Here is a 20,426-nt window from a genome sequence, read left to right on the forward strand (position 1 = left end):
CCTCTGCTCAGAGGCTGAGCTGGGAAAGCAGGAAGGCAGTGGAAGATGAAGGGCCATGCTGAACGGTGAAGGTGCTTCCCCCAGGACCAGCGTTGGTGCAAGGCGGGGTGCCGGTGAGCCCAGCCGGTAGCCGTGCCATAAAGGTGCCTTTGGGTCAGTGGGAAGGAGCAGTTTCACAGTGCCACCCACTGGAATAGCACAGCCGCTCAGCTCCCACACTGGCGTGGGCTCTTCCACGGCCCTGCTGCGCTCCGTCCGTCTGTCCGTCTCCTCCTGGAGCCCCTCACTCCGGGCTCAGCCTGGTCAGCCACAGCCCCTAGCTCGCTGCAGCGCCCGCCGCCGGCCCTGTAGGAGGAGCAGCAGGTTTAGCGGGGGGGGAAGAGGAGGGTCGGTGCCTCAACCAGGCCAGCGGGCAGGCTGCAGCCCGCTCTGCTCTACCGTACAGCGGTTCTCCGGTCCGCCGCCACCCCACTGTTGTACCCGCGGTCCTGCCGGCCGCGGCCACTTTAAGGGAAGTGAGGGCGGAAGCGCTGCTGGAGGCTGCGGCGGGCGGGGCTTCTCCCCACTTCCGCCCGTCGCCGCTCTCGCGAGGGCCGGCCTAAGCGCGGTCCTTTCCGCGGAGACTCGGCCAAGATGGTGGGTGCGGGCTGGGGCACCGGCGGCCCCAATCGGCATCCATCCTTCGCGGGGGCGGCAGCCCGGGGCCAGGGGCGCCGCTGCTGCCGAGGCCGGCCCGGCCTTTTCTCTGGGGCGCGGGGGGCTGGCCTCCCCTGGGCCCTGCTGGGTCCGTGGCCGCCCCGGCCGAGCTAGGCCTAAGTGCGGCGGGAGCCCGGTTGCCCAGGGCTGGGCTCGGCGGTGCTGAGGGGCGCTGGCGGTGGGAGGGAGCAGGGAGGGGGCTGCGGCGGCAGTGGGGCTGTCGGGACGGCTTGGGCGCCGTGCGGAGCTCGGGGCCTGCAGCCTTCTCATGTGTGGGGCGGGTGGAACGCGGGGCCCGGCGGCCCTGACACCCCCCCCGCGGTGCTCCCGGCTGCAGGCGGAGGTGGAGCAGAAGAAGAAACGAACCTTCCGGAAATTCACCTACAGAGGGGTGGACCTGGACCAGCTCCTCGACATGTCCTAGTAAGAGCTGTCAGCGGGGGGGGGGGGGGGGGGGGGCTGTTCCTGCAGCTCGAGCAGCTGTCAGGCTCTGCTCGGGCTGCGGTGAACGGCTGCAGGACCCCTAGGTTGGAGGGGTCACGGCTGTTCGAAGGCCTTGAGCAGTTAACACTGCCAGCGCGGTGTCCCCGCGGGGCTCCTTCTCTCCGTCTCTTGCAGCGAGCAGCTGATGCAGCTGTACAGCGCCCGGCAGCGCCGGCGTCTCAACCGGGGGCTGCGCCGCAAGCAGCACTCCCTGCTGAAGCGGCTGCGCAAGGCCAAGAAGGAGGCGCCACCCATGGAGAAGCCGGAGGTGGTGAAGACCCATCTGCGGGACATGATCATCCTCCCTGAGATGGTGGGCAGCATGGTCGGCGTGTACAACGGCAAAACCTTCAACCAGGTGGAGATCAAGGTGAGGAGTCCCGGCAGCAGCCTGAGAGCTGCGTCCTGAGTTGAGCTGAGCGTTTGAAACGTGTCCAGCTCATTTTTAACACTTTGTGTAACCCTGCTCCTGCCCTGTGTCTGGGGGGGAGGTTGAGACTCCTCCTTGGAGCAGAGCTGGCCCCGAGGGACACCCAAAGTGTCCCACCCCAAGGGTGGGCAGCTTGTGGAGGGGCCGAGGGGCCTCCTGAGGCTTCAGTGCAGCTTTGAAGTAACCAGGTAGCGTGGCTGTTGCGAATGCGTGTGTGCTGCTGAGTTGGGAGGGCCGGGGACGCTCAGCCCTGGCACCCTGCCCACCAGCACCGTTTTCGGATGAATCGGATCCAGGAGCTTTCCTGGGAGTGGAATAACCTGCGGGGCGATGTGACCTGATACCGCTGATGGGATTAAATGGCGTTTTCTGCTTCTACTTGGCATTAAATCTGGCCTGAAAGTTCAAATGCACAGTGTTCCCAGAACAACCGGCTGCGCTGCCATGGGGACGAGGGTTCTGACCCTCCTCGACCCCCTGCAGGGTGGTTTGGGGGAGGCCAGTGGTGTGTGCCCCCAGCCCGCGTCGCTGCCTCCAACGCAGGTCTCTCCTTTCTCTTGCAGCCCGAGATGATTGGTCACTACCTGGGTGAATTCTCCATCACCTACAAGCCGGTGAAGCATGGCCGACCCGGTATTGGCGCCACCCACTCCTCCAGGTTCATTCCTTTGAAGTAGCGAAGCACCACGAGGACCCTTTTCCACGTGTAAATAAAGAAATTTCTCCAAGTTTTCTTGATGATTTCCCTTTTTTTTAGCACTGCTTTCAGTAATCACACGCAGCAAACTCTTCTCTCCAAGTGGGTTTATCAGATAAATGAGAGTCCATGTTCTTTGTGGGGAAGTGGTGAATGGCACTTCCCTCCATTTAACTTTGTGACGTTTCCAGTGATGTGTGGATCGCCCCGGGAGTGTGGTGAAGCGCTCGCAGCACTGCTGGAGATTAGCTGTGGAAGTAAACCGAATTGAGGGGGTGGGCAGGTTCCCGGGGCTTCAGAACCAGTCCCTCTCTGGGGGGAGGCTGCCAAGATCCCAAACAACCATTCTCTCAGTTCAGTTTGGGTTTCCGAAGTTTTTTGGTGTCTTGGCTCGGTGACGGTGCCTGAGGGGGCAGGCAGTTGGACTGAGAGGAATGGCAGGTGATCCGGGTGGGTGATCCAGTCTGTCCCAGGAGCTGCCCCGGCACCTGAGCCGAGAGCCTCTGTCATGGTTTCAGGCTTCACCCTCCACAAAAGCTGCTGGCCTGAGTCCCTGTCCCCTGTGGCAGTGAGGAGCCCCGGCATTGCTCTGCAAAGCCATCACTGGAGGGGCTGGTTGTCACCGTCCTGCTGCTCCTGGCACACTTGTCCTCTGGTTTTCCTCCCTACCATCACCCTGGCTGCCACGTCAGCACCAGCACTGCCGCTCTGCCCTGGTGCGTCTCGAGCATCACGGCGATGGGTGTTGGCATGAGCTGTGCTGGGAAAACCTCACAGCCTTCGGGTGGGCAGTGACATCGGCACGTGGCTGCAGCCTCCTGCTGCCAGAGATGGTGGCAAATGTGCCGACGATCTCATCCCAGTTTTACTGGGTTCAAACAGCTGTGCCTTTGCCCTGTGAGGCCTCAGGGAGCCACTAGGCTCAGCGCTGGCACCGGGTGCTGGCTGGATCTGCCCAGGCCACAGGCAGAGGGGAGGGGGGCAGCGGGGCCGTGCCCGGGGGCTTCAGGGCGCATCAGGCTCGGAAGGTGGCTTTGACTTGACCCCACCGCCATCCCCAAGTGTGTTATGGGGTCTCTCGGGCCTGGTGCCAGCCCTTCAGCTCTTCTACGTGCACACCGGCCCTTTCCATCTCCCCAGTGTGGCCGTTTGTCCTTTACGGAAGGTCTGCTATCACTGTGGTCCGGGGCCCTGACCTTGGCCGTCCCTGTGCAGCTCTGCTGGCAAGGGGAGGGGTACAGGGCTGGATGGCTCTGCTGTGTGTGCACCCCCAGCCCTGCCCTGCGCAATGGTCACGGGCAGAGCAGCAGGATCAGGCCCGGGGCTGGGTACAGCCCCGGGTTGTCACAGCCGGGCCCCGCTCGAGGGGGGGGGGGGGGGGTTGTCGCCCCTGGGGGCTGATTACCGGGGGTCCTGCTCGCCCCGGGGTGCTGCAGAGCTCAGCCCCGCACCGGGCAGAGTGTGGAGGCTCCCAGGACTGATCCTCCGGGCGCGGTGACAGCCCCGGGACGGGGGGGAGGGGGCGCATTTGGCCCCAGACAGGGGGAACGGGGCAGATCCTGCAACCCCCGGGGGCGGGGGGGGGGGGGGGATGGAGCCCTCCACGGGCAGCGGGGGACCTCTTGTCCCCCTGCTCCGGCACAACGCGGGGGGGCGCGAGGAGACCCCGCCTGCTGCCCTCTAACGGCGGCTGCAAAACCCGGCCGGGAGCGGCGGGGGGCGGGGGCGGGATGCGGCTGCTCGGGGCCGCGCCGGTTCCTCGCCCAGCTCCGCAACGCCGCCGCCGCCGCCGGGGATGAGGTACGGCCGCACCTGCCCTCAGCACCCCCGGGCGCCCCCCCCGACCCCCCGAGTGTCCCGGAGGCTCTGGACGCTGCAGCCGCCGCAGATGGCGGGGGGGGGGGAAGCCCGGGGGGGCCTGCGCGACCGAGGGGGGCCGGGGGACCGGGCCGGGGGGGGGGGTACGGTGCCCGGTTGCGGGGGGGGGGGGGGGGAGAGCTGGATGCAGCCGGGGGGTCCCGATCTGTACCCTCGCCCCGTGGCGGAGGGTGCCCCGGCCCTGGCTGCGCTGAATCTGCCGTATGCGGCGGGCGCGGCTCCATCCCGGGGGACCGGGGGGACCGGGGAGATCGAGGGATATCGGGGCTCCGGGGGGGCGGGGGGGTGGAGATCGGGCAGCATTTAGCCCCGACCGCGGGGACAAAGGCCGGACAATGCCGGGGCTCTGCCGGAGCCCCCAGGCGGGGGGGGGGGGCGCGGATGGCAGCACCGACCGTCCCCATCGCCATCCCCACCCTCATCGTCATCCCCATCCCCGTCCTGCGGGCAGGGCCATGGGGGGCAGCAGGGCCCGTGGCTGCAGGGGGGCCCCGCTGGGGTCGCAGCATCCCCCCGCTGCTCCCGATGCAGGCTCGGCTTCCCGCGGAGCCCCTCCCGATGCACCGAACTGCTCCCTCAGTGGGGCTGGTCCCAGAGGCCAGGGCTGAAGCCCCAGACCCGCAGCCCCAAACCCTCACCCCAAATCCGCCTCCTAAAACCTGCCCCCCCAAACCTGCCCCTCAAGAACCTCGGCCTCCAAACCAGCCCTCCAACCCTGCCCCTCCAACCCTGAACCCCCAAACCTGCCCCAGGCCCTGCCCCACATCCCTGCGGATGCAGGATCCCAGGAGTCCCAGGGCCAGTCCCTGGGCAGGGGTTGTCCCCAGCTCGCCCCCCAAAGGCACAGGGTGTGAGGTGGGTGCTTGCCACAGGCATGAGTGGGCACCATTCCTGCCCTGGATCTTGTTCCCACGGCTGCCCTGGCTGGGGTGGGGGGCTGGCCCTGGGGTTCCCTGCATGGGGAGAGTCTCTGCGGGGGGGGTGCAGAGGGACCCCAGTGCTTGCCCTAGTGGGGCCCTGCCAGGGATCCACATTTGTACAATGGCCATGATGTGTGTGTGTGCACGCGTGTGCATGTGTGGGGGGGAGCAGCCACTGTGCAGGGGAGTGGGAGGGATGCGGGTGCTGCGGGGCCGGGGAGGAGGGGAGGCCAGATGCTGTGCATGGGGAGGGAGCAGGTCCCCTGTGCCAGTGTCCCCATGTGTGCCCCTGCGTGTGCCCTGCATGTCCCTGTGCCACCCAGGAGCCGTGCAGGGGGGCTGTGACCGTGGGGCTGGCCTGGCACTCCCTGGGGTGGGCTTGTGGTTGGGGTCCCCGGGGCCGCCGCACGCGACCTAGTCGATCAGCAGGAGCTGGTGACAACACACTGTTTGTTTAATGTCCCCAGGGGCTCCGGGAGCCGCAGCCGGTCGAGGAGGGGGGGCTCAGATGTGGCTTCTGTTGGTGGCGGCTGCGCTCGGCTGGTGCTGCAGCATTGGGGCCGACTGTGGTCCCTGTCTGCAGGGCTGCCACTGGGCTACAGGGTGTGTGGGGTGCCCCCCCCCCCCCCCCCCCCCTCCCCCCAGCCCAGCCCTGCTCTGCCCAGGCCAAGGTGGCCCCAGCCAAGGCGGCACGGTGCGGTGCAAAAGGCTGATGCCATGGGTTGGATGGTGCAGGGAGGACAGGGGAGAGAGCGGTGGGTGCTGTGGGCAGCAGGGTGCAGTGGGCAGCGTGGAGGAGCACAGTGGGGTGCTCGATCCAGGCCCCACCAGCTGCCTCAGCTGGCCCTGGGGCACCCCGAGCACAGAGAGGGGCAGCTGCTGGGTGTCGGAGCAGCTGGGTCCGAGGGCCTTGAGCCATTGCACCCCCCTGCCAGGGTGTGCCCATGGCAGCCCAGGGCCATGCCTGGCACCAACCCCACGCCGCAGAGCCCCTGGCAACTCGGGGTGGGGGAAAACGGGACATCGGGTCCCGTGGGACAGTGACCATCACGGTGCTGGAGAGTGGGCTGCAGGAGCAGAGCCTCAGCCCTGCCCCCCCCCCCCCTTACCGCAGCCCTCGCCCCCCCTTTCCCCGTTGTGTCTAGACGCTTCGCAAATGCAGGTGCCGCTGCACCAGCCCCTCCCCGCAGGCTGCAGATCCCCAGCGCTGCTGCGAGCCACTGCACTCAGCCATCCCTGCCAGGGGCCCTGGGGGTCCGGAGCTCAGACACACACACACACACACACACGCACACCCCCCCCATCAACCCCCAGCCCCCCCATCAGGCTCCTGTCCAGGGCTGGAGAAGGGCAGGAGCTGGGGCAGGCTGGCAGCCCTGTGGCTGCACCGACAGACACCCACCCCACCCCCCACCCCCAGCTGCAGGGGGGGTCCCACAGACTGGCCACCACCCCACTAGGGGCTGCAGCAGCCCCCAGGCTCTTCCAACCGCTGTCTGCCCCAGCAGCATCCCACCTCCTGCAAACCAAAGCTGTCACTGCAGAGCTGTGGGGATGGGGGGGCCCGGGAGCAGGGAACAGCTCGGTGCCTCAGTTTCCACCCCCCCCATGCGATGGGGCTGGTGGCTGGGGTGCACAGCAGCCGCATGTCCCAGCCCGTCCCGACTGGCTGCAGCATGACACAGCACCGTGGGGAGGGCAGCCGGGGCACCCCAGCATCGTGCAGGGCGGAGACACCCTGAGAGCGGCCTCGGGGAGGGGGAGGTCAAGCAATAACCAAACCCAGCCCAGCGGCGGGCGGGGGGTGTGTGTGTGTGTGTGTCCTGACTCTGAGCAGTTCCGTCAGCGCTGAGAGGTTTGGGGTGCTGGGGGGGGTGGGGAGGTGCTGCCCTGCAGGCGTGGGACTCCCCGGCTTTTGTCCTCACCCTGTTGTGATGAACCCCTCCATGTCTGGGGGGGTGCTGGGGAAGGGCCACGGACCCCCGCTGCGCTGCCCCATCTGCTGTCGCCATAGCAACGGGAGGTCCTGCTGAGCCTGCATCCCTCATCCCGCATCCGTCATGCTGCATCCCTCATCCTTCATCCCACATCCTTCATCCTGCATCCCTCATTGTCCATCCTGCAGCCCGTGTCCTGCTCCTGCATCCCTCATCCCACACTCCAGTCCTGCCGCCACCTCCCACCCATTGCTACCCGCCTGCCCCCCAACCCCAGCCCTCCCGGGGGTTGTTTCCCTCCTGGGGGGGTTATTTATCTGCTGTCTGGGCAGGGGGGCGTTGCACTGTGGGGTCTTTGTCTCCCTCCAGAAGCACGGCCGGCTCCGGGGTGGCATGGGCAGAGCTGGGGGGGGGGGGGGCACACTCTGTAGTGGGACCCAGGTGGGGACAGGATGGGGGGGGGGGCAGGTCTCCTGGCTGGTGTGGGGTGCAGGGATGAGGGGGGGCCGGGATGACTCCTGGGGTGGGAAGGACATTGGTGGTGCCTTGGGGAGGGTGCTGGGGTCCCACTGCTGCCCCATGGGGGCTCTGTGCTGGCTGGGGGGGTGCTGCACACCCCCCCCCCCCCCCCCCGCCAAAGGGAGGTAGAGGGATCCCAGGGCATTCAGGAGATGCTGCAGGGCAGTTTTGCATGGGCAGGACACGGGCAGCGCCAGGGGATCAATCTGTGCCGCCGCCCTGAGCAGCTGCCGTCCCTGAGCCCGCTGCAGTTGGGGGACGGGCCTGATCCTGCCCTTGTGCTGCAGGGGACATGGAGGGCGGATGAGCCCAGGGGCGCTCGCTCATGTCGAGATGGGGATGCAGTGGCGGGGGGGGGAGAAGGGCAGCCCCCCCCCCCCCCCCCCGCTGTTCACCCCCCCCATCTGTGCACACCCATTGCATGCACACGCACACTTGTGCAAACACGTGGTGCTGACGAAGGCGGCGCAGGGGCCGTCGTGCTCTTGGCCACCAGCCCAACCCGCTGGGACGGTGATGAGGGGTCCCCGTCCCCCATGCCGGCGTGTGCTGGCGCAGTGTGGCCCCCCCACCCCCAGCAGGTGTGAGGGGTGGCCGTGGGCACCGCGGCAAGGAGGAGGTTTGTGGGGGGGGTGGGGCTGGCTAGGGGGGACAGAGGGGTTGGGAGGGCCAGGGGGACAGAGTGGGGCCAGGGGGGCTGCCAGGGGGGGCCAGGGCTGGCCCTGCTGTGGGAGGGAGCGAAGCGGGAGATGGTTCAGAGAAGGAGAAGACAAAAGCGAGACAAAGGGGGAAGGGAGAGGAGGGCTGAGCTGCTGTGGAGGATGGAAATCAGGCAGGGGCTGGCAGGGTGTTGGCAGGGTGCTGGGGGGCCAGAGCTGCCTGCCTGCGGGGGGGACGGGGCCTGATGCCCACTCTGTGCTGGGGATGTCCCTTCTGGGAGGCTTTGGGGGGGTACCAGCTCTTGCCGGGGCACTCTGCCCCCTCCCTGGGGGGTGGGGGGGGTGGGTTTCGGGGGTCCTCCGGGCTGGTGGTGGGCAGCGAACGTGCTGAGGAGGCTGCAGGGAGCACCTCGGCATACTACCCCCCCCTCCACCCCCCCAGGCACGGGAGGAGGTGAAGATGTCCGGCTCCATCGCCTCGTACGACCAGCTGGTGCGGCAGGTGGAGGCGCTGAAGAAGGAGAACAGCCACCTCCGGCGGGAGCTGGAGGACAACTCCAACCACCTCTCCAAGCTGGAGAATGAGACCTCCGACATGAAGGTGAGGACAAGCCCGGGGGGGGGGGGGGGGGGGGGGCGAACTTGGACAAGGGGGGAGAAGGGGCCATGGGGCTTCCCTCCACATCCCCCCCCCCTCGATGGCTCCATCCCTGGTTTAGGAGGTCCTGAAGCACCTCCAGGGCAAGCTGGAGCAGGAGGCACGGGTCATGGTGTCCTCGGGGAGGACGGAGGTCCTGGACCAGCTGAAAGGTAGGTGCCCAGGCAGGGTGGGGAACGGGGGTCCCTGCTGAGCCCACCGTCACACAGCTGTCCTCGTCCCCAGCCCTGCAGATGGACATCACCAGCCTCTACAACCTCAAGTTCCCCCCAGAGGTGGCCGGAGCCGGGGGAAGCACTGAGGACAACCCACCGCCACCCGCGCCCCACCGGGACAGTGCCGGGGACCTTGGCAGAGCCACCCTCCGGCAGCTGGAGGAGCTCGACCGGGAGAGGTGGTGGCCAGGGTGGGGGATGCATGGGGCTGGGGGGGGGGGGGGGTGCAGGGGCGCGGGGTGAGGGCCATGCTGATGGGGCTTCCCCCTCCCCAGGTGCTTTCTGCTGGGTGAGATTGAGAAGGAGGAGAAGGAGAAGGTGTGGTACTACGCCCAGCTGCAGAGCCTGGCCACGCGCCTGGACGAGCTGCCGCATGTGGAGACGGTAAGCGGGGACGTCCCGGCACTCCCCTGGCCCCGGGGTGCAGGCAGGACCCTGCCCCCCTCATGCCACCTCCCCCGCCCCCCTCCCCCCCCACCCCAGTTCTCCATGCAGATGGATCTCATCCGGCAGCAGCTGGAGTTCGAGGCCCAGCACATCCGCTCGCTGATGGAGGAGCGCTTTGGGACAGCCGACGAGATGGTGCAGCGGGCGCAGGTCAGAGCGGGTGGGAGCCGTCCCTTCCCCTCCTCGCTGCCCCCGTCCTGTGCCCAGGGGGTCCCAGCTGCCTTCCCACCCCATCCTCACACGCAGCCCTGTGCATCCTTGCAACCAGGTCCGTGCACTCTTGCACCAGCTCTTTGCACCCTCAAACACGGGTCTTTGCACCCTCACATGCAGCTCCTTTCACCCAGCTCTGTGCACCCTTGCATCACCTCCATGCACCCTCACTCCCAGCTCTTTGCACCCTCGAACCTGTGCACCCTGGCACATTGCACCCAGGTGTCCCCAGCCCCGTGCACCCTCACACCTGGCTCTGGGGGGGGTGTCAGGGGACCCCAGGGGGTCCCGGCCTTTGCTGAAACCTGCTCTACCCCCACAGATCCGGGCATCCCGGCTGGAGCAGATCGACAAAGAGCTCATGGAGGCACAGGACAAGGTGCAGCAGCCGGAGCCGCAGGTAGCAGGGAGGGGGCTGAGCCCAGCTGGGGCCAGGGGCCATCGCTGGGGTCCATCCTGCTCCCCGCAGGGTGATGGAGCCTGGGGAGGGTGAAAGAAGGGGCCAGGCACAGCCCCCCTGCCATTGTCCTCATCCTGTCCCCATCACCCGCCGGCAGCACAGCCAGGGCTTTGTGTGGCTTGGGCACCGTGAAATGGGCAGTTGCCATGGAGACGAGAAGTAGGCCACGGCGCGCAGCAGGCGGGCCGACACGGTGGCTCCCACAGCATCTGCTGGCCACCAGAGCCCCCAGGGTGGGCACCCTGCCATTGCCATGGCCCCACCATCGCCACAGCACTGCCATCACACACGGCTCCATCATCCCCCACCATCATCCCCAGCCCTTCCATTGCTCCTCGCCCCTCCATCACCCCCAGCCCCTCCATCACCCATGGCCCCACCATCGCTATCACCCCTCCATCGTTTCTGCCCCCTCCATCACCCACGGCCCCTCCATTGCCCCAGCGAGCCCCACATCCTGCACAGCCGCTCCATCACCAGCCCACACAAGCAGTGCCAGAGGCTTGGCCCCGGCACAGTCCACGCTGCCCACCCTGCTCGCCTCACCCACACTCTTCCTTTACCGAGCCTGCTGCTGTGGCAGCCCCCTCCCTGATCAGCCCCAATTCCAGCTTAAAATACAACCCTGGCATTGACGAAAGCAACAATTGCAACGACTGGGAAATGCTGCAGAATTGAATGGCACCAGTGGGTTCCTGGAAGGTGGGGAGGGGCTGGGCAGGGGAGGCCAGAGTGATGTGTGCGAACCTCCCCCCCCCCCCCCCCCTCCTCTGCAGCTCTGCGGGAAGGTGCCAGGCATGGAGGGGGATGGCAGCCTGGACCCCCCCACCCACCCCGAGGAGGGGGGCAGCAGCCTGGGCAGCAGCAAGGTAAAGGGGGGAGCCCAGCTGGGGTGGGCTGCACGGAGAGGCGGCCGTGCCTAACCCCGACACTCCCGCCCTGCAGGTGGAGGTGGTATTCTGGCTCCTGTCCATGCTGGCCACACGGGACAAGGACGACATGTCCCGCACACTGCTGGCCATGTCCAGCTCGCAGGAGAGCTGCCTGGCCATGCGCAAGTCGGGCTGCCTGCCCCTGCTCATCCAGATCCTCCACGACTCGGACGGCGAGCCAGGCCCCCCTGAGAGCCCTGCCGGTGCCAAGGACGCCCGCATGCGTGCCAACGCCGCCCTCCACAACATCATCTTCTCCCAGCCTGATGAGGGCCAGGCTAAGAAGGAGATGCGGGTGCTGCATGTGCTGGAGCAGATCCGCTCTTACTCAGAGACCTGCTGGGACTGGCTGCAGATGCAGAGCAGGGACGGGGGCAGAGGCACCGAGGGCGGTGCGGGTATGGGAGCGAGCGGGGTGCTGGCACGTGCGTACAAATGTGTGTGGTATGCACGGCTGCGAGATTCCACGTGTGCCGGAAGCAGCGGGCGATGGGGAGGGACCATCGGTGCCAGACCCCAGGGCTGACCCCCGCCTCTCCCTGCAGTGCCGGTGCCCATTGAGCCCCAGATCTGCCAGGCCACCTGCGCCATCATGAAGCTCTCCTTCGACGAGGAGTACAGGCGGGCCATGAATGAGCTGGGTGAGCACAGGGTGGGGGCACTGTGGGCATCCCTGCCCACCCTCCTCCCCCCTGCAACAGCAGCAGTGCTGGGAAGTGGGGGGGGGAGGGTGTGTGTCCCTTGCCTGAGTCACCCCTTGTCCCATCCCACAGGCGGGCTGCAGGCAGTGGCTGAGCTGCTGCAGGTGGACTACGAGATGCACAAGATGACGAGTGACCCCCTGAACCTGGCGCTGCGCCGCTATGCTGGGATGGCCCTCACCAACCTCACCTTCGGGGACGTGGTCAACAAGGTTGGGGGGAACTGGGGGGGGGTGGGAGTGTGCTGTGGGGTGGGGAGCAGGGCCAGGGGTCCGTGGCTTCACTCTCACCATCCTTGCCCTCTCTGCAGGCGACGTTGTGCTCCCGCCGGGGCTGCATGGAGGCTATCGTGGCTCAGCTGGGCTCCGACAGTGAGGAGCTGCACCAGGTGGGTGCCAGCAGCATGGGGGGGGGCTCCCCCAAGGAGGGAGACAGGCAGGGAGACTGTCCCCACACCCACCCGCCCCGCTCTGCCCTCCCAGGTGGTCTCCAGCATCCTGAGGAACCTCTCCTGGCGAGCTGACATCAACAGCAAGAAGGTGCTGCGGGAGGTGGGCAGTGTGACTGGGCTGACACGGTGCGCGCTGCACGCTGGCAAGGTGAGCACCGAAGCGAGCAGGAGCGGGTGCCGGGCAGCTGGACAGGGACTGATGGGTGGGTTTCCCCCCTCCCCGGGACAGGAATCCACGCTGAAGAGCGTCCTGAGCGCGCTGTGGAACCTGTCGGCGCACAGCACAGAGAACAAAGCTGCCATCTGCGCGGTGGAGGGAGCCCTGGGCTTCCTGGTGAGCACCCTCACCTACAAGTGCCAGAGCAACTCACTGGCCATCATCGAGAGTGGTGGCGGCATCCTCAGGAATGTCTCCAGCCTTGTCGCCACGCGGGAGGACTACAGGTGAGGGTCACCATGGGGTGGGGATGGCAGCGGGGAGGGGGATCAGAGACTGTCCTGACGACCAGGGGTTTCCCCACCCCCCCATCCTGCAGGCAGGTGCTCCGGGACCACAACTGCCTGCAGACACTGCTGCAGCACCTGCGCTCGCACAGCCTCACCATCGTCAGCAACGCCTGTGGCACCCTCTGGAACCTGTCTGCCCGTAGCCCCCATGACCAGGAGCTGCTCTGGGACCTGGGGGCGGTCAGCATGCTGCGCAACCTCATCCACTCCAAGCACAAGATGATTGCCATGGGCAGTGCGGCTGCTCTCCGCAACCTCCTCACCAACCGGCCCCCCAAGTACAAGGATGCTGCCGTCATCTCACCGGGCTCCTGCATGCCCTCGCTCTACATGCGCAAGCAGAAGGCTCTGGAGGCTGAGCTGGATGCCAAGCACTTGGCCGAGACCTTCGACACCATGGAGAAGCAGAGCTTGAAGAGCCAGAGCACCAAGAAGCCAACGCGGCACATGGAGAGCCTGGTGAAGGACTATGCCTCCGACTCTGGCTGCTTCGATGATGATGAGGTGCCCAACATTGCCACTGGTGTGGAGACAGCCAGCGCCTCTGTCCTCTCCATGTTCCTCAACGCCTCCTTCCTCCAGGGACAGGCGCTGCCCCGGGCACTGGCACAGAGGCGATGCCCGGAGCCAGAGAAGGATGGCAGCTGCAAGCAGGCTGTGCCTAAGAAGCCTCCATTGCCGGAGGATGACGTCTCATTGGCCGCTGAGAAGTTGGCCAACAAGATCTCCAGTACGGTGGCCAAGATCGACAAGCTGGTGGAGGACATCTCTACCATGCACACCTCCTCAGATGACAGCTTCAGCCTCAGCTCGGAGGACCACTGCCTGGACTGGCAGTACGGCCCAGAGGAGGTGCACGAGGCACGTGCCCAGTCCTGCTCGCCGTGTCGCCTCTCGGATGCCGGCGGCTTTGCCAAACGGGAGAGCCTGAGCAGGGCGCACACACTGCTGCGGCTAAAGACTGCCTACACCAGCCTGTCCAATGACAGCCTCAACAGCAGCAGCACCAGCGATGGCTACTGCACCAAGGAGCACATGAAGCCCTGCACCAGGGCTGCATTCCTTGACTACCGGGACGAGCTGCAGCGGTACCAGAAGCGGCCGAGCCGGCTCGACCTCAAGAGCATCCTGGGTGGCAAGCCAGAGCAGGTCGAACCCCCTGTGCTCAAGGGCAGAGACCCGGCTGAGCCGGACAAGCCGGAGCAGCCTGACCTGCCCGAACGGGCCAAGAAGATGGTGACTTTTCCCAGCCCCAAGGCGCTGGAAAAGGAGCCCGAGTGGAAGAAGGAAGCAGGCGGCAAGCTCTCCCTCGACCCCCAGGTCCACACCATCAAACTCTCCCCATCCTACCAGCATGTCCCCCTGCTTGAGACCCTGGCCAAGAGTGGGGCAGCCACTGGTGCCGGCCACCACCCTTCGCTCCAGGGCAGAAAGCAAGCCTGGCTGCCCCCTCCACTGCTGCAGACAGCTGACACCTTGAGCAAGATCCCGGAGAAGCTACCTGCCCACCCGCTAGCCACGGCAGAGCAGGAGTCAGTGCAGAAGTACTCGGTGGAGGACACCCCAATCTGCTTCTCCCGGTGCAGCTCCCTCTCCTCTCTCTCCTCGGCTGACAACGTGCTGGATGGGCAGAGCCACAGTGAGAACGACCTGGACAGCGATTCCTCCCTGGAGATCCTGGAGATGGAGGAAGGGGAAGATGAGGATGGGAGGCAGGAGAAGGAGAAGGTGGCGGATCCGGGTTCGACCACACCAGTGGGGATTTCCCAGCCCATCACCATCCCCTTCCCGAAGCGCGACAAGGCCTTCCTGCGGGAGTCATCACCATCATGCCAGGAGGATCTCACACCCTCAAGCTCCTCAGAGAACTACATCCAGGAGACGCCACTGGTGATGAGCCGCTGCAGCTCTGTCAGCTCCCTCGGCAGCTTCGAGAGCCCCTCCATTGCCAGCTCCATCCAGAGCGACCCTTGCAGCGAGATGATCAGCGGCACCATCAGTCCCAGCGAGCTGCCTGACAGCCCTGGGCAGACCATGCCACCCAGCCGCAGCAAGACACCTCTCTTTGAGCTGGGCTGCCAGCCGGAGAAGGAGACCAGCCAGTTCAACATCCAGTGGGAGAACAATGTCAAAAAGTTCATGGAGATCACCGACTTCAAGGAACGCTTCCAGCTGCCCCAGGACCTGGACTCCATGGTCTACTTCACAGTGGAGAAACCCAACGAGAACTTCTCCTGTGCCTCCAGCCTGAGTGCCCTGCCCCTCCACGAGCACTATGTCCAGAAGGATGTAGAGCTCAAGCTGATGCCCACCTTCCCGGAGAAGAACAGCCTGAATTTTGTGGCTCATGAGAAGCGGGAGGAGCGGCGGGAGGAGCGGTACCTGGAGGGCCGGCGGCGGGCTGACCGCCCCGAGCCCCCCGACGACGATGACATTGAGATCCTGAAGGAGTGCATCAGCTCTGCCATGCCCTCCCGCTTCCGCAAGGTGAAGACCTCCCTGCTCTCCAGCCAGGTCCTGCACCCCCAGATGAAGAAGCCAGTGCATGTTCCTGTCTACATGCTGGTGCCAGCCCACACGCACTCTGGTGTTCCCAAGCACCTGCATGCCACCACCCGCGACCTCTTCAAGGATGACGACTCCTTCACCGACTCGGCCGATGGGACCCCCGTCAACTTCTCCAGCGCTGCCTCACTGAGCGACGAGACCCTGCGCTACCCGGCCACCAAGGAGGCTGAGCATCCCTGTGGTCCAGGGATGGGGTGCCCCACAGGGGTCCTGCCCGAGGGGCACCACGAGGCCGGCAGCACCAGCACCGTCCCAGCCAGGAGAGCTGCCTCTGGCAGCTCAGCACCTGCCCAGCTAAGCTCAGCCTGCAAGGGGAAAGCGGGATTGAGTCGTGGCCAAGGCGGGGAGCGGAAGCAGGGTCAGCCCCCCCCAAAGAGTGGACCCAGCCTGGAGCTGGAGGTGGGGAGGACTGGCGGTCCCCCCGTGAGGAAGGATGCTCCCCGGGAGGATGGGGTGGCCTTCCAGTCGCTGTGCCACACCACACCGACGGAGGAAGCCGTCTACTGCTTCTACGAGCAGGACTCAGACGAGCTGCCCGAGGCGGGCAAGGAGGTGTCCAGCAGCAGAACACAGCCCAGCCAGGTGCCCAGGAGGGAGCATTGGGGCGGCCCCGTCCCCCAGCGGGAGCCCGAGCCCAGTCCCCGGCTGGCAAAGGCAAAGCCACAGAACAACCTCATCGCTGATGAGACCCCGCCGTGCTACTCCCTCAGCTCCTCCATGAGCTCCCTGAGCGATGCCAACCTCTCCGGCAGTGAGGAGTGGGGCCAGCCCTGCGGCAAAGCCCCCAAGCCGCAGTCCGGCAGTGAGGAGTGGGGCCAGCCCTGCGGCAAAGCCCCCAAGCCGCAGTCCGCCAGCTCCCCCAATCTCAACTCGGAGGATGACCTGCTGCAGAAGTGCATCGGCTCGGCCATGCCCAAACACCGGCGACCCTTGGCTCGCCGGAGGATAGCAGACTGCAAGCAGAAGCCGCCGGGCACCAGTGGGAGGGAGCGGAAAGCGGAGGCGAGGCATCGCCCCACCGAGGACGCCAGCTCTGACCAGGGCTCGGACCTGGACAGCGTGGAGTGGCAAGCCATCCAGGAGGGTGCCAACTCCATCGTCACCTGGCTGCACCAAGCTGCTGCCTCCCTCTCACGGGAGGCTTCCTCTGAGTCTGACTCCATCCTCTCCTTTGTGTCGGGGCTCTCGGTTGGGTCCACCCTGCAGCTCTCCCTGGGCAGGCAGGAGAAGAAGCGAGCCAGGAGCACGGCCGGCCGGGATGCGGCAAGGAGGGAGCACAGCAAGAGCCGCCCAGAGAGGAAGGATGCACCAGGTGCTCATCCCACTGGCCGCGGAAGCGCCAGGGCAGAGCGAAACCCGGCACCCACCAAGCCGGTGCCCAACCTGCCCGTGGTCTTCCGTGGCAGGACCGTCATCTACATGCCCAGCCTGGCCAAGGACGCTCCCAGCCCACGGGTCACCCTGAAGAAAAGCCCCGCGGCAAAGCCCGAGGCACAGCCAGCCAAGAACCTCTCCCTGAGCCAGCAGCGCTCACGGAGCCTGCACCGGCTGGGCAAGCCCCCCGAAACCGGGGACCTGGCACTGCCCAAGAGGAGCAGGACACCACCTGCCCGCATCGGCAAGGGACCCCCCTCCTCAGGCTCCTCTCGCACCTCCACCCCATCCCAGCATGCACCCAAGAAGCTGCCATCATCCTCACAGCTTGCCAAGCAAGGTCCCCCGGCTGCGGGCAAGGCAGGCATCTCACCCTCCCTGGCAGGACCCCTGGCCAGAACCCCGGCCCCCAGGTCCCCGGCCCCCAAGCAGTCCAAGACGCAGAAGTCGCCCGTCCGCATCCCCTTCATGCAGAAGCCCAGCAGGAAGGTGCTGCCAGGCCGGGGGGCCATGCCGGTGCTGGAGGAGCAGGTGGATGGCAGCAAGGCGCAGGGCAGCGGGGCAGGGGGGCCGGGGGGCAGCCGGCTCAACCTGGTGCGGATGTCGTCCGCCCGTTCCAGCGGGAGCGACTCAGATCGCTCCGGCTTCATGCGCCAGCTCACCTTCATCAAGGAATCCTCCAGTCTGCTACTGCGGCACCGCACCGAGCTCTCCCCAGTGCAGTCGGCAGCCTCGCTGCCTCGCCGCACCTCCCCGCAGCGCAGCCACGCCACCCTCCCAGCTGTCTTCCTCTGCTCCTCCCGCTGCGAGGAGCTCAAAGCAGCCAAGCCGGCAGCCCACGGCCCACGGCCCATCGTCCCCAGGGCCCAGCCCAGCAACAAAGTCCCCACTGGGGCAAAACCGCCACGGAGGACCAGCTCCGAGAGCCCATCCCGGCTGCCGGTGAAAACCAGCATCCCTGCGCCCGAGCCCTTCAAGAGGTACTCGTCCTCGCCCAACATCAGCGTAGTGCAGAGGACGAGCAGCCCTTCCTCCGTCCTCTCCGTGCGCTCTGAGGCTTCAGCACAGCGGCAGCAGACCGAGGCAGCATCCAGCAGGCAGCCAGTGAAGCCACCAGTGGTGGTGATGAAGGGCACCTGGCGGAGGATTCGGGACGAAGACATCCCCCACATCCTCAAGAGCACACTGCCCTCCTCTGCCCTGCCACTGGCAGGTGCTGGCGAGGAGGAGCGACCCGGCACCCCCAGCCCCAAGAAGACCAGCGACGCCGTGGTGCAGACCGAGGACTTCTCCACCACCAAGACCAACTCCAGCACCTCTCCCACGCTGGAGACCCGCGAGGGACCCCCACATGCCCACGCCACCTGTGACAGCGAAGCCCCAGCCCCCGCCAAGGCCACCATACCCATCTCCTTCGGCCACGAGTCACCGGCCGGGACCTTCCCTGCCAGCCGGCACGGCTCCCCGAGCAGAGCCGCCCGCGTCACCCCCTTCAACTACGTCCCCAGCCCCATGGTGGTGACGGTGGTGGCCAACAAGGCAGTGGAAAAAATCCAAGCTTGAGCAGCTGCCCTGGCAAGGGTCCCGCGACACCCCCTGCCCCCTGGGAGCTGGGCAGGACTGAGCTGGAGGGGAATGGTGACATGGGATGGCTGGGGAGCGGCAAGTCACCCCAACCTGCTGCCTGCCCCGCCTGGGGTCTTGTTGTACTGGAGCACCGCAGTTCCCAGTGCCAAGGACCGGGCAGAGGTGGGGGAACCCGCTGGGTGCTGGGGCTGATGCCCCAAGCCAGGGTGCGCCTCGGTGACCATCTCCTCCTGCTGATGGATGCCGCAGGACAAGATGAGTGGGGGCTGTGTCCCCACGTCGCCACGTCCCCCCCCACCCCGCTCGCCCGCCTGGGGCAGAGGCTGAACCAGGGGCTGATCCTGCACGCTGGGAAGACGACACACCGTGCCCCAACGCCAGGTCTCTGCTACATGCTTCAGCTCATCCCAGCACCAACACCCAGCTCCACTGTCAATCGCAGCTCATTTATTAACGAGGGGAGCGAACGCATGGCTGAATTAAAGCAGGGAGAGGCTTTGTGGAGGGAGAGCACAAGACCGTGGGGGGGCCGGGACCCCCCCACTCATGCTGCTGGAGGCTCCTAATTAAGGTGTGCGGCTGATTGCTAATGGGTAACCCGCAGCCATGGTGCTTGCACTGGTTCAAGGCAGATTTGGGTGGAAAAGGTGCAGGAGGAGCCAGGCAGGGGCTCCCTGGTAGGTGGCCGGGGTCCCAACAGGCTCGTTCTGGGGGGGTGCTTGCAGGGTCATGTCATGGGGCTGGGGGGCTGCCCTGAGAGGGGACAGGGTGCTGAGCTGGCACTGGGGTGCCCAACCCCCAGGGAAGGGTCTGGGGCCCCTCACCCCCATCTGCAGCACCCCAGCCTCCTGCCGCGGGGTGGAAGAGCCCCGTCCCAGCTTGCAGCCAGGATCCTGGCGTGTCCCCACGTGCTGTGGACACGAGTCCATCCAGGACTGGATTACGCCCACCAGCACGGGGGCTCCCAGCCCCAAAGCACCAGAGTCACCCCCCTCCTGCTGCCCGCCAGCCCCCTGCACCCGGATTGGGGTGTGTGGGAAGCGTCTTGGCCCCAGGGAGCGGGATGGGCTGTGGAGGGACCCCCCGCTCTGGGTGCTCCCTGACCCCTCAGGTACCTCCTGGACCTCCCACCCCACTGCTTGCTGCCTGCTTTGGATGGGGTGACCTATGGGCCCCCCACATACCAGCACCATGGGGGGGGTTGCAGGGCCAGGCAAGGGGCTACAGGCACACGTGGAGGGGATGCAGGGGGTGCAGGGACATAGCGAGGGGCTCTGGGGAGTTGCACTGAGGCCAGGGGGAACACCAGGGCTGTGGGGACACACACAGGGTCCCCAGGGCCGTGCACCAGGGTCGTGCGGGTCCCAGTGCCCGCAGGAACCTCTGCTCTGCAGTGGCTGGGAGGCCGCAGCCAGCGGCAGCGCAGCAGGATCCAGCCCAGCCCGGAGCTGTGAAACCAGCACCCACATCTGCCCGAGAGAGAAACAGGGGGCAAAGTCCCCGGGGGGGCAGCCCGCGTCCCCCCTCCTGAGACCCGTAACCGAGTGCCCGACTCATGTGTGCCAGGGTGCCGGCGTCACGCCATGCACTTGGCCACAGCCCCGGGTTCAAGCCCCAGTGTCCGGCCCTGCCGTTGCCCGTCTCTGCTCCATGTGTGCCCGTCAGCTTCAGCCCTGCTCTGCCAACAATCCTGCCGGGTTTCGTGGTGCCCTGCTCCCCCCGTCGCTGTATGTATGTACTAAGGATGTTATTTTACCGGGACTCTGGACAGTATTAAGAATTAAAAGCCAACCTGTGTAAATAAGAAGGGCTGGTCTGTCTGTCCCTCATCCCTGGCCTGGGGTGAGCTGCAACCTCCCCCACAGCGTTTTGCAGATCCATTTCTTTTGCTTCACAGCCATGGCAGCAACTGGCAGCTTGGAAGGGCTGGTGAAGGACAGCACACCAGCACTGCTGCCTACACACCGAGGGACCCCTGGAGTCACCCTGGGGGCCAGGGACCCCATCATGGCCGGGGGCAGATGGGACATCTCGCCTCTCTGCTCGGGGTGAGCATCCTTCCCGGAGTCCCACACACCCGGGAAGGGCAGCTTG

At 66.5% G+C, this 20,426-nt stretch overlaps 2 protein-coding genes across 4 annotated transcripts; both read left to right on the forward strand.

The window, feature by feature from the left end:
* Positions 1 to 495: 495 nt before the first annotated feature.
* RPS15 (ribosomal protein S15) lies at positions 496 to 2,335 on the forward strand. The gene is made up of 4 exons (XM_075736218.1): positions 496 to 636; positions 1,034 to 1,119; positions 1,315 to 1,549; positions 2,173 to 2,335. Exons 1-4 carry the CDS (start codon positions 634 to 636, stop codon positions 2,284 to 2,286), a joined length of 438 nt encoding a protein of 145 aa, XP_075592333.1. The 5' UTR covers positions 496 to 633; the 3' UTR covers positions 2,287 to 2,335.
* Positions 2,336 to 4,016: 1,681 nt separating this feature from the next.
* Positions 4,017 to 20,139, forward strand: APC2 (APC regulator of Wnt signaling pathway 2). Of its 3 annotated transcripts, XM_075776531.1 has the most exons (15): positions 4,017 to 4,106; positions 8,662 to 8,820; positions 8,939 to 9,029; positions 9,103 to 9,271; positions 9,368 to 9,476; positions 9,576 to 9,689; positions 10,075 to 10,152; positions 10,989 to 11,081; positions 11,158 to 11,542; positions 11,690 to 11,785; positions 11,918 to 12,057; positions 12,156 to 12,233; positions 12,328 to 12,444; positions 12,526 to 12,740; positions 12,833 to 20,139. In XM_075776531.1, the coding sequence occupies exons 2-15, from the start codon at positions 8,680 to 8,682 to the stop codon at positions 18,306 to 18,308; spliced, it is 7,302 nt and encodes a 2,433-aa protein (XP_075632646.1). In that variant the 5' UTR covers positions 4,017 to 4,106; positions 8,662 to 8,679; the 3' UTR covers positions 18,309 to 20,139. The 3 variants fall into 3 exon arrangements, with proteins under 3 accessions (XP_075632646.1, XP_075632644.1, XP_075632645.1); XM_075776529.1 differs by having other exon boundaries at positions 11,690 to 12,057; XM_075776530.1 differs by having other exon boundaries at positions 10,075 to 10,131; positions 11,690 to 12,057.
* Positions 20,140 to 20,426: the final 287 nt, after the last annotated feature.

The sequence above is a fragment of the Balearica regulorum genome, chromosome 26 (assembly GCF_011004875.1).
Source record: "Balearica regulorum gibbericeps isolate bBalReg1 chromosome 26, bBalReg1.pri, whole genome shotgun sequence".
Classification (NCBI taxonomy): Eukaryota; Metazoa; Chordata; class Aves; order Gruiformes; family Gruidae; genus Balearica; species Balearica regulorum.

Excerpts from the sequence above, each read along its gene's own strand:
- RPS15 (XM_075736218.1), top strand. Across the intron at positions 1,120-1,314 it reads CAGCTCCTCGACATGTCCTA|CGAGCAGCTGATGCAGCTGT; the intron begins GTAAGAGCTGTC and ends CGTCTCTTGCAG. Across the intron at positions 1,550-2,172 it reads TCAACCAGGTGGAGATCAAG|CCCGAGATGATTGGTCACTA; the intron begins GTGAGGAGTCCC and ends TTTCTCTTGCAG.
- APC2 (XM_075776529.1), top strand. The coding sequence starts at position 8,680 with ATGTCCGGCTCCATCGCCTCGTACGACCAGCTGGTGCGGCAGGTGGAG. Across the intron at positions 11,082-11,157 it reads GCAGCCTGGGCAGCAGCAAG|GTGGAGGTGGTATTCTGGCT; the intron begins GTAAAGGGGGGA and ends CCCGCCCTGCAG. Across the intron at positions 12,234-12,327 it reads ACAGTGAGGAGCTGCACCAG|GTGGTCTCCAGCATCCTGAG; the intron begins GTGGGTGCCAGC and ends CTGCCCTCCCAG.